We start from the raw sequence: 13208 nt of genomic DNA, 5'->3' as shown, positions 1-13208 counted from the left end.
TGAAAATGTCAGCCAACAGTTTCTGAGAACCTCTTCAGACTACTAAAATTATTCAAATTCATTAGAAAGCAAAGTAGTTTCACTGTTTCAGGCTTGACAAAGAGGCTGTTTCTGTACCACTCCAGTGTTTGCATTTGCATAAAGTTACAATAAGTAAGAAAATTGAACGAATTTTTTTATAATTCTCAAACCTAGCTGGTCTGCAACATGATCGGCAACTCTATTGTCATGTTTAATTCGATATCCCAATTAATGATTGAACTTGTTCTAGATATTTAGATTCCATTTGAATGACTTTTGTAGTAATTAATAACAGAGTAGAATCTTTCCGCCAACAGACGTACAGAAAGTATGTAATTTGAATAATTCTAAAATTGTTACAACATCCATCAAAAGTGTGGTTTTCACTTAATATTTTGAATAATCATTGAATATACCATTTGTATTTATTTATTTATTTATTTTTCCTTCTTTTCGTAGTATTATAGAATTTGCCACTAAGTTTCACAATATTATCATTATATTTTCTACGTTCCGAATATGTATGAATGTACCTGTTTTAAGAGGAATAGTTGAATCTGGATTTACCTTTAGAATAATAATTTTAATTTTATAATGTCGGCTTGTGTCTTCGCCCTGATTCTCACGGTATTATCTGGTCATTTTTCATGGTACTAGAATATCAAATTCTGAGAGCAAGGTTTCAAATGAGGACTGGTTATTCGACAGCTTTTACATAATTAGTTCATAAAATCATATGAAGCAAAGAATCAGGTCTCCTTGACACTAGACACGAACGGATACGCATTACAACAGTAATTAGTTACAAGATAGAATAATACAACGAGAATACATTGATGCAGTCGCGATAATAAATGCACGGACCGTAAAGTCAGCTGTGAAGCGTGTACAATTAAAGTAAAAATTTATCAGAACCATCATGTGCTGAACGTCTTTAATCACCGTTTAAGACACGTCGAATGATTAGGTAACTCAATCTGGGAATTGTTATTTAACCGTAACTACTAGTCAAAGTTCTCTTGACCGGATATCACATAGCTCTAATTCAATTTCTACTTTATTTGTAAGCACCAAAGTCGACCAGACCAGCGCGTTGACTTGTTGAGATCAAATTATACAATCGCCAACAATACTTCAGCGCATGGAATGCTTCTTTATTTCAAATTCATTCTCCATGGTTACATGATCATTACCCATCGTACCGTTCAAAGTATTTTTAATCATTATTTGGAAAACCTAAATTCACAGAAGCTATGTCCATGCGCTACACAATATTTGATACATTATTTTATTTCATTTTTTTTTTTTTTTATTTATTTTTCAATATAAGAAAAAAGTTAAACAGAAATAAACATATTAATTGTTAGCAAACATACAAAATTACATCGTGTATGCATTTATTTTTTTTTAATTTTTTTAAAGGTTTTTAATCTTTTTATTTTTTTTCTTTTTAATTATTATCTCTTGTTTTAGCTATAAGAAATAATAGCAGAATATACATGTAATGGTAATATGTTATTTAAGAATATATAAATACGGGGCCCACTTGTAGTTTTGGCTACATCAATAATCAAATCTTCTTGTTATTTGTTTATTCATACCTTTTTTTTGGTTCACTTTCATTATTTGATTATTGGGTTCGCTAATATATTTTATTCTATATTGGATGATATTACATACGAAAGCAAATGATAGAAAAAGAAGAAACTACGTATTAATACAAAAAAAAAAAAAAAAAACTTACAATTTAAATTGATAAGCGTTGATTGTAGAAACAAAATCTTGCCATTAAATAACCACATACCACGAATAATAATAATTAATGTAACGCTGCTTCAGCTATTTAATTGAAAGCTAGTGTGCAAAAAAAATACGAAATATGAGTGAAGTAAAAAATTCTTGAAAATTGTATTGTGCTAGCCTTGTATTGTGTACATATACAATATCTAAAATAGAGAGTAGGTAATTATTTGTTTATTTATTCATTTGCTCTTTTTTCAATTATTTGTATCTAGTTTGTTTTACATCATTGATTATTTGAATACATAAAGGATAATTGAGTTTTCACTCTTATACTCGAAATTTTCTACCGGAGTATCTAAGACTCTAAAGTGGCTGGAGACAAAAATCCAATTGAATTTATTGAATCACCTCTGAGTAATTTAAAATTTTTCACTTTGCTCATTGACTCTTTGCAACTGATATATTTGTGATGTAAACAAAAGCGAGTTCTCAAGTATGGGAAAATTGTGTTAAATTAAGTAATTAGGGTTTTGTTTTACAGGTTTTGTGGGCCCCGATTCTACACTTTAAATGAAAAATTGTCACAGGTCTGTTAGGACAGGACATTTGTTTTGCAAAGTTCATTATTTTTTGTTAGTTTCTTTTCTTTTTCATTACTCAAGCTGTCTTCGTTTTTACATTTCGGTTCTGTGTTATTTTATATGAATATGTTCAATATGAATTTATTTTCACATTCGTTTTTTTTTATGAATTGTGTGTCATTAGTCGTTACTGTTTATATTCAAATCAAGTGCAGCAGCGACTTGATTAGTTTTTCTCTTCAATAAACACGTTGCAATATTATATTTTTTATACTCGTCTATCGAGAAATTGATTTCTCATCAGAATAGATTAATCATCTTATATAACTTTACAGAATTGCAAAGTGGCATTTTACTCTCAAATTCCATTATCAGTTTTCGAAGTTTTATTTACGTCTGGTGTAAGGTCCATTTGGAAATGACGAACATTTCATTTGTTTTTATGGTTCACTTTTTTTCTTTTTGTAAATTATAAAAACCAAAAACGAACGTAGCGGAGTGGTGTACAATTATATCATGATATATATCATCGGTAAATAATGTATGCTAACTTTTCTTTTTAAACTTGCAATGCAGTTCACAATGCTATATGTATGTTGGCTTAAAATCACTCTGATTTCTTTCCAAGATTTTACTTAAGCAGCAACTTATCTGAAGGTAGCCTTATTAGAAAAACTGGATCAACGTACATTGACACTGGGCGTAAGTCGTCGATGGTGACATTGGGCAGAAAATTATTATCCCATTGTTTTTCTCTAACTATTAAACTAACAAGCGGTATTTAACGACAATGTACATATGGGCACGGGTATTGCGATTCGCAGAATGTAGTAGTTTCAAAAATCACTCCGATCCAAGCTGGTACTTATAGTGGATAGTGTTAGAGCTGTTGCAAACACATTTTTTAATACTAATTATCTATAAGTTTCAAACATCGTGTGTACATATATCCCTTTTATTATGTTATATGATTCTATACCGTCGTTTAGCTCAATTTCAATAAAGTTTTAGTCATTGTCTTAATGCCTTTTTTCACGCAATAACAAATCTACAAAAATATAGCCTTTCATCCCATCAAGTCTCGTTATATTATCTTAATAAAATGGATATCAATAATCGCATTAAATACCTCTTGTGTTGTTTTGAGCCACACATTTTTTCTTTCTCATCATTATTCCATTTGTCATATAATCAGTTAATCGTGTCTTGTCGTTCCATTGTAGTTTTTACTTTTCTCCTTTTTCTTTATTTGTTTTACATGATTTTTCATGAGAAGTCAAACGAAAATGACGACCAAACAAATAAATAAATTAAAAAAAGAGAGAGAACAAAAGAAACATCATTTTACTCAATAAACCGGTTTCATCTTATGTAGAAATGTTTCTTATCGACAATTTTAGGTATAAATAGAATATGTTTCTCTTCAATTTAAACGCAATCATTAACTGGCCTCGGTGCATGAACGGCGCACTTAGGCGTTGCTTATTATATACATTTTCATTCGCGCTATCACTTTATCTTAATCTAACCAACATTTATTTACAATCAACGTTGTCCAATTTGCCACACAATATTATTATCATGTTAGTCATAATTCGACTTATATACAATTTCTCAAGACATTTACTCATTCTTTTCCTAATTATTGATGTTAGACAAAGCCTGAATGTGTCACTTACAGTCTCATTACGACGATTAGTTCGATAGGAAGTGTGACGCATAACATATCATGATCGGATACAGTGTGGCATCATTCAATAACTAATAGTCTGTTTGAAACACGACGCATCAAAAAATCATGTCTGACATAACATCAAGCTGCGTATTTTGACCAACAAACCTCCACAATTGCTGATTGAGTTTAGTTGAAATTATTACCTTTTTCCCTCCATCTTAAAGATTTGCAAAGTTGTCTAAACTCTCAGTTCAACCAAAATAACAGCCATCCACAAACGTCTCAGGCACAACAGCTAATAAATATATATCTCTCCACACACACACACATATATATATATCTATATTATAGTTACTATATATAGATATATATAGATATATATATATATATTTATCTGTAATATTATATCGCCCCTTGCATATTTACATAACTTTTGCCGTTCTGCTAAACGCAATCATTCAAAATGATATCATTTTTATATTCATTCATTCTGTCATCCATTTATTCAAAAAAGTTCAGGCATTCCATTAATTTCATTTGCTATGCTCATATACCTTACGTATAATACATTACAGGAATCCTAAATCTAGTATGTATAAATATATATTTTACTTATATGAAAAGCATCAGTCTCCATACGCTCAGGATTGTCGTGACACCAAATTCCCCATAATATGATAAAGAAAAAAAGAATTAAAGAAAAAAGAAAGAAAAGAATTAGAAAAAGAAAAACAAAGTAACCTTTGAGTCTAACAATACTCTAAAACATCGTCTCTATCCTCAGGGGGAAAATGGCACCAAGATTATCGAAGCGTGCGTTTCATATAATACCGGAAAATATATATTTTCTTTGTAAAAAAAATAATCATGCTTCTTAATAACTAAATAGATATAGCAGTTGACGACTTGTTCTTCTTAGATACATTATTAGCGTAATTGTACACTAATCAGTCGAGATTTTTTTTTTCATCCCTTATTAGCAACGAGAGCCTTGCAGCTCTTCAGCACAACCACAATTCTTTCTATCTTATAGAGTGTGGTGCATTTGGCAGTGAGGACATCGTATAGTATAAGTCAAAAATTGGTTATTTTTGCGCTCTCTTAAATTTCTTCTTTTTTTTTCAGCATGGCGCCGTCCAGTTGTCTTTACCTATGTTATGTAATAGTTTGGCCCCACCAGAGCTTTATGTGTATTGAGCATAAACACTAGAAAACCGCTATGCATCGCTAACTTTCAAGTAAATGTTGAATCATGAATATCAGATAAACACTTGGCTTGGGTCACAAAAGAAGTGTTGGAAAATTTGAGGAAATCGACAAGTTTTGAATTTAAATTTCATCGAATGATTATGAAAACTAATAAAAATCAAAATCACGTCAGCAGCGATGGGATATGTTGATCTGATTTGAAAATTTTCAAAAAGTGTAGATGCTCAACTGACACATAACTAGATTGATTGGTTGCAGTCTTCAGTCATATCCGAGAGGGTTGTTTTTTTTATATCAAGTATATCATTTGGGTTCTTAATTTTCAGTTAAAACCGCATTAACGAGTGGAGCATCGCCTTGACCTTTCTCTATGACCTTACCATTATCTGGCGCGTCGTCGAACTGACCAGGCACTGGCATGCTGTCCTTGGTGCCATTCACCGGTAACACTGAATCACTGAAATTACATTTTAGAGATTTGTACCGTGAGCGAACTGATCAATACGTTAAAAAATATTTGCAAATATCTATCGAGGGTCACTGGATCGTCGACAAGCTGTTGCAAGGGAAATAAAGAACGAACATTAACCAATTGTATTTACAGTACTCACGAGTATTTATCTGTGACACCCTCCACGGTTATACCACGGCCTTTGGTATCCTTTTTCTCAATTTCTTTATTCTTTTTGGTAGTAGTCCTTTTCTTGTTGATTGCCTGAGAATATGGTTTTTCATGTTCAATGCTGTAATGCAGATTACATGAAAGGTTGGAGGTCCATATTATCTCACCTTCATTTGGGTCTTCTTGCCTCGCCCACCAATTTGAGATCTGTTGTTGCCCCGCGTGGGAAAAGTTGGACGACCCATTGGGTTGAAACCACCAGGAATGCCGAATTTCAAACCACCAATCGAGGTCACCTATAACAAACAAACTATCCAGTGAAATCTTTATGGAAAAATGGGGTCATATTTTTAGAAAGTTCTTTATCATTTCGTAGTGTTTGATGCAAGAAATTTTCGCCACAAGATGCCACGATTAGAACTAGATTAATAAATAAAAACCACAGTTATGAGCATCAACAAAAATTGAATTCTCTTTATTATAAAGACAATAAAAACGGTGTATAAACAACATGTAAATAAGTTAAAAATTGACACGTACAACGACCTTGTTAAACTCCCATCAAATTTCGAGCAGTAATTCGTCAATTTCAAATACTCAATCACGATTTTCTCTAGTCATTACAGATTACATGTAGACAAACACAGCAATAGATATCTACAATGAATTTTAGTTAAAATTAATAATTTTTCGATTCTTTCTCAGTGGTTTTGAATGCATTTAAAAATCCTAGACATCATATATGTCGCGCACCTGGCATGCATTTGAAAGTCATCGTTATCGTTCACCGTTTAAAAATCAAATAGTGTTATTCTACTGAATATTTTCAACATCCTTTTCAACGCCAGTCATGAAGCCAGGCTCTTGCATATCTTGTCCCACATAAACACAGCGGTATCGGACCATAGTCAGACTGCGATTGCACATGCGATATCCTACCTGAGGTGGAAGTCGCCCACGAGCATGACCTTGGATGGGCTGAGGCCGTCTACCCGGAGGCATAGATCCATAGTTTGGACCCCATTGTCCAACAACCACGCCTGCTACTTCTAATTGTCCTCCTCGAGATGGAACTGGACGTCGCATTAATCCACGATGGGCTAGATTTCCACTTCCACGACCTCGGACAAGACCTTCGTTGATTGAGCATCCCGCAGGTAGTATATTTTGCGGCGCTGATATACGTATTCCTAAAAGCACGTGGGGGTCACAACTCACTTTGTTTGGATCAAAAATTTTTTCGGACAAAAAAAAAAAAAAATATAAATAAAAATAACAGATCTTAAGAGATTTTGATGATAAATACTTAAATATATACTTACCAGGAACAACTGATAGCGGAGGACGAGCGAAGACAACATTGACCCCTTCTAAGACAGCTTTCCGCATTCTTTCGACTTTTATAACTCGCTCTATGTGCCCTCCACAAAGTTCCAAAAGATTCTTTGCAATCGTGGCACGGGCGAGTGTGTGATGAAATAGTTTACCGTCAAAGAATAGCCAGGGGCAGCACATTAACCAAGGTATGGGAGCTCCGCAGGCGTCATTTGCCAGTAACGCGGTTTCTACACCAGCCATAAATAATGTCGCCAATTGAACACCACGTGATGTTACGAGAGGGAGCTGGAAAAAATCGAGTCAAGTTGCAAGTATGTGAATCAAACTTCCGTCGCATCTTCATGTCTGTTCAAATCCTACACGATAAAACGATATTTACCTGTAGATCTTGTAGGTATTGAGCGTTCATAAGTTCTGGTGAAAAGGCCTGTGCAATGAAGGCGTCGAGTTCTTGACAGCGTAATATTTTAATTTCCTCATTGAAAGTCATTATGTACCTGAAATTCAAATGATTTTTAAAGATGATGAACTTTTTCTGAGATGGAAGAAATCTCGGAATAACAAAACAATCATCAGTAAAGAGTTCGCTAAATCTGTTTCAAATAATCTTCGGAATTAGTCGAAAGATGAATCAACTATTCCACACCTATATTTGAAAATAGGTTGTTTCCAATACAGTAAATCAAGATATTAATTTGCTGTACTTCCTCTAATGACTATAGCAATCCCATGGCCATGCAATAGCTTTGCTAAGGAAGCTTCAAATTTCCGCCAGTAAATAATCTGATCATATTTACCTCAACACGCAAGCCATAACTAGTAAATGTTGAGGGACATAAGAAGGATTCAACATAAGAGGTGTGTCAGATTTCAGACAGGTTAAGAAACCTCTTAGCCTTCGGCGTTTGTCGTCGATCCCTGTGCTGAAAAATATATTAAAAACCTTTAAGTCGGGATAGTTTTTTGAAGGGTGAATGATATTCGGAATAAGCTGATTTTTATTTTCATTCATTCAGCTTATCAGGAATATTGTAAAAGCGAGGTAACCAGCGATTGAGATCATTCCTCAGACATAAAATACCCAAGATTCGATAGTTTAAAACAATCGTTTTTCTGGTCACCTGAAGCTACAACATCAACACAAATGGCAGAGGACATACCTATGATGCCCACGAGAGCTGCAACGAAGCAGTATATTCAATTTATGAAATGGCTAATAATAATCCCATTATTTCATAGAGTCCTGATAATTTTGAAGAAGTGCTACAGTTGCGCCAATTGCTAAAACAGGTTTAATGGCGAAGTAACAATAAACACTCACCCAAACCATAAACGTTGTATCGTAGGAACACCCCATCCAATTTGTTCAGCTTTTACCAATTCTGGTACCTGGTAACAATTCGTCTCTGACCAGACCCACTCTTTTATAATGACGTCTGGTACCTCCACTGTCTCATTATCTGCCGAATCAGTCATAGAGGTTGATTCTACTTTCATAACGAATGTATCTCATAAAATTCATACACGTTGCAAATAAATGTCCAACAAGGTCAAGGGTTGGTAATTATAAATACGAACAAAATGGTTTCAAATAACTGCAGCTGCGTAATGAAACTGGTAATAACGATGATAATTATAAGCAAAATAAGTATCTAAATGATCTAATAGTCATGCGATAGGAATGAATGATGATTACTTTTTTTGCCCGGTCTTCTATTCTTTCCTGTGATTTCTAGTTAAAATGTGAATGAATGTGATGAGTATCTCGTACGAGAAAAAAAAAAAAAAAACTGCTTCCGCGCATTCATTATGTTATTTTTTTAAGGCTATAATAGGACCAACTGCAATAAAAATACTTACCACCTTTTTCCTTGTTTCTAGTGGCGAGGTACATTCGGTGATGTACGTTGAACAAAATTGCATAGACCATCTGTCTGACGGGTCTATAAATTATGTGTATGGATGGGAATTCTTTATGACTTTGATCCTCCAAAAGTACAGGCAATTTTATCTCTCCGGCGATTAAAATTTGATAGATATGGGGAGACATCAGGCCTTTTTGGTGCCGCTCAGAGGCTGTACGCATTACTTCCGGAACGGTACTGGGAATACTTGTTGTGGATTCAGATTGTTTACCAGAATCAATTGTTATGTGCGAGGGTGAAGTTGCTGTCGAGCTGCTGCTCGAACTTGAAGAGCTGATTAATAAATTGTGGCTACCATTAACTGCGTGTCCATTATCTGTTGGAAACAAAAAATGATTTCCGTTAAAATTTGTTGACATTAGAAGATCATTGAAATTTGTTTTGATGTCTACATACTTTGTTCATCTTCAGCTCGGCTATTGTCAGCATCACCGTTTCCCTGAATTCCTGGTGGTTCTATTACGATCTGTGGTGCAGCTGTTGCATTGGCTGTCGCCTGCTTATAAGCCTGGAGGCTGTCGCGTTCTCTCTCAACAGTTTCTGAAGCAAAACGAGATGTTTCCAAATTTGATTCGTCTTCCGAGGTTGGTGTAGGTTCTGTGGAATTCTTGCTTGTCGGCAAACTTTGTTTGGATTCGGATTTTCGAGCTGCAACACGCGTCCATAATAAATCTAAAAATTAGATCATCAAAAAGGGATCATGCAAGTCACTCAAACTCAAACAGATTCAACACATACCTTTACTTGGTTTGACTGGCTTGTAATGCAGGAAACCTTCTTTCGTCCCGTTGATATAGTATTGAACGGATTGTCTTAGTTTTGCACATCTTGGGTCAGATAGGGATCCAAATACTTTTTGTGCCACAACATCTAATTCAACGGATGGTAAATCCTTCACAAAGTTAGCAACTGCCCTGATAGTTTGTTCGGCCGTGACTTTGTTTGGGTTGGTATTTAAATTGAGTTTTTTATAGAAGTCAGCTAAATCCTGTTCTGTAAGTAAATAATTTCCTAGGAGTGCTGTCAGGGTACATAGTCTGTCTGACGATATATTAAGAGTCTTTGTGAACTCAGCAATTATGTATTCCTTTGTCTCCAGTGATCCCTACAATACAAAAAGAAACAGATAAATAAATACACATTTACATGGGTTAAATAATTATGTGTATTATTTATACGAATAATCGATACCTTGTAAGTCAATTTCAGTTGCTCTGACGAAAAATATCTTGGAGGATCAAAGGCTGCATACTCGGCATCGTCAGCTATTAATCCATTGAAATTATTTTCACGGCAATAAGCGATGACTTCTTGGTGGTGATCATCCATGCTGGATAACTATTGGATAAAATAAATTGCGTTTAATATCTCTCACTAACTAAAATACTTTCATAAGTCTTAGAACATATGTTCTCACCACTGTAACATTCAAATGCCTGAGCGCCATGCGAAGACTGGTGCGTAAACATACCGGTGGAGTCCACCAGATTTTTGGCGGTGGGGTGCCCTTAGTTGTAATGTGTTTCAAGACCTAATGAATAAAATGTGCATCACCAAAAATGCAAAATAGTCCTCAATGGGAGTATGGAATTATAAAAAACCTACATTGTTAACTTTTATTCTGACTTCCAATTGATGCTGAATCCAATCTACACGCCGAGTAGATTCAAGGGACCCATTGAAAAATACAGCTAATTCTACTCCTGACATTTCTGTGGCTTCTGTCAGTACTGCAAGAAATTGCACCATGCGGTTCCATTGTCCACCACATGCCCAGTCTGAAAAAATCCAGTCACATTTATTTCATGTTTTCATGAGAAATCTTCGAATTTGCAATTCGAAGATTGTACAAAAAAATTGGGCATTTTCTTACCGGAGAAATAACCACCGTACAATCTGTCTAAACAGCATTCTCCATCAAGTACTAATCTGAACTTAGACGATGGTGGTTGCTGCTGTTGTCCCTTGCCTGCCCGACTGCGTTGTCTCTGTGCAATGTTACGTCCGATTCTCAACAAATCTACAGGGACTGAGCCGCCTTGAACGGCACTGCTATCCAAAAATGCTTGCAAGTCTTGGATACCCATTATAAAAGGATTTGCTTCTCTTTATGATGGTAGTATTATCCGTGTTTATTAACTTCAGTTTATTTTTTCAAATGCAATATTACTATTTTTTTTTCTTAATATATTTGTTCAGAGTCAACACTATTTGCTATATTATTATCTGATTTTCAATAAACTTTAATAGGTAGAAAAATCCAACTCCACTTTCAGCAGTCGAAATCTGAAACAAGCCAATATACCAAACACATGGAAGTCTCCGTAGAAAAAAAGGAAAGAGTTATGCAAGGTCAGCGATTCTTCATTTCCCCGATTGTCGAGGTTGTGTATCGGATGTAGAGATGACGAGCGAATAAAATTGTACAGTGGCTATCCGTTGACCAATTTGTATCCTTAGTTTTGAGGTTATTGTTATTGTTTGAATTAAATGGTTGAAGCAGATAAGTTGAGCGATACTCTTCATCTTTTGATCTGCACATGATCACGTTTTATGCTTACTCCGATATATCAATGCGGAATAAATTCAATTGCAAGACACCCTTGGATCCACTTAGAATAATTGTTCAACGTTGGATAAATGAAGTATTGAAACAAGTCAGGTTGATTTGGAATTATTGCATCTTGCACATCTACAATTAAATTGCCTAGAGGAGCTTCAACTGTAGGCTTTTAAAACAAAAAGAACTACAACGAATTTTTCCGAGTTGAATCAAATTTGTACCAAATAAGTGGCATTGAGTGCAGCGGAAGCAAACTATTGGAAATTTTTAATATATTCGCTACATCATTATGTCATTCTTTGGTCTGTCGACAACGAAAAGAATTTCATTGGCAGACGATTGAATGCAAATTGAAAGTATTATTTTTTATTTTTCGTGTAATAAAAATAATAAAAAGGGGAGGTTTGAATTGGGGTAATAGAATAGATCTGTTTAGTGATTTGCTCTCAAGGTTACAGATTTGCTGGATATGATACTATCTTTACAGAAACGTTGAAACGGGTATCGAAAGTGTCGACTATAATTATTCTATTATTATAAGTATTTTGAGTCTTGAGTCTCGACAGCATTTGGTAGCTCTGCCTGACTATCTCCTTATGATGGTCTCAGTTTGTTATCTAACAACAGGACATGGACCGTCTAATCTAATACTGAGCATCTGAGGAATCTTTTACATTGATCGGGTACGCAATAGCGAGAAAAAGGCAGATAGAGGCATCGGACGTTTGCAGAACAGTCGAGAATAGAAAATTTTCCGTTTCTGCATTGTCCAAGCGTGACTACAGACGCCATTTATGTTGTTTACGTGTCCAGCAACGCTGTTTTGTCCACAAAGCTTATTAATCCATCGATCTTTTCGTATGGCGTAAAAAAGTACGTGAAATTTTATATAAAATTTCAGGCTTCAAACGGTATATTTACGACACAAAAACGATCAACATTGTAGTTGATTATCCTCGCCGGCATGACGAAAACGGCCTTTTAGAGGACGGTATCTTAAAATGAATAAGCATAGAGCGTGAAAAATTTCCATTAAATAAGTATTCCGAGATTGCCCTCCAACATGGAGCCTTGATTATCATATGAATTAACTGAATACTCACGTTAAATTAGCGAAAATCATTGTGACTTCAAAGAAACACAAAACACACGGACTTTGAGTATGGTTGACGTCGGGTTCGAAAACGGAAATGTGCTTTAGCTATGCTCAGCCAACTTGTCTCGATTACTGAGTCCTAAAGGAAATGACATTTTCCATTGGCACGCTACAACAGAAAGATATTATGGTTGACGGATATCACGGATACGTCTTGTTTTTAAACATAGACGTAAAACGAATACGATTGTTAACGAATAAATTTCGGAACTCGATTATTTATTAAGTTCTGGTGGTATATTATTATATTTATTTACAGAAACTATCTCAGTACGTAAAACGTACTAAGACGTTTGAAGTGTTTGTAACGAGATGATAAATAAGTTTTTGATTCATAAACGAATTGAAATCATCAGGATCTGGGATGAACTTGAA

General features: G+C 34.7%; 1 protein-coding gene across 3 annotated transcripts; it reads right to left on the bottom strand.

The window, feature by feature from the left end:
- Window positions 1–406: 406 nt before the first annotated feature.
- LOC105687160 (constitutive coactivator of PPAR-gamma-like protein 1 homolog) lies at window positions 407–12913 on the bottom strand. Of its 3 annotated transcripts, none has more exons than XM_012402570.3 (16): window positions 12781–12912; window positions 10988–11400; window positions 10720–10892; window positions 10532–10645; window positions 10306–10452; window positions 9853–10219; window positions 9511–9786; window positions 9050–9430; window positions 8511–8649; window positions 7987–8112; window positions 7569–7686; window positions 7174–7474; window positions 6791–7041; window positions 6019–6147; window positions 5841–5944; window positions 407–5686 (listed from the first exon to the last, which is right to left on the bottom strand). In XM_012402570.3, the coding sequence occupies exons 2-16, from the start codon at window positions 11199–11201 to the stop codon at window positions 5545–5547; spliced, it is 2982 nt and encodes a 993-aa protein (XP_012257993.2). In that variant the 5' UTR covers window positions 11202–11400; window positions 12781–12912; the 3' UTR covers window positions 407–5544. The 3 variants fall into 3 exon arrangements, with proteins under 3 accessions (XP_012257993.2, XP_012257994.2, XP_048506839.1); XM_012402571.4 differs by having other exon boundaries at window positions 9511–9762; XM_048650882.1 differs by lacking the exon at window positions 407–5686 and having other exon boundaries at window positions 5919–6147; window positions 12781–12913.
- Between the last annotated feature and the right edge of the window lie 295 nt (window positions 12914–13208).

Source organism: Athalia rosae, chromosome 1 (assembly GCF_917208135.1).
Source record: "Athalia rosae chromosome 1, iyAthRosa1.1, whole genome shotgun sequence".
NCBI lineage: Eukaryota > Metazoa > Arthropoda > Insecta > Hymenoptera > Athaliidae > Athalia > Athalia rosae.
The sequence above is the reverse complement of the archived record's forward strand: the minus strand, read 5'-3'. Positions and strand labels throughout refer to the sequence as shown.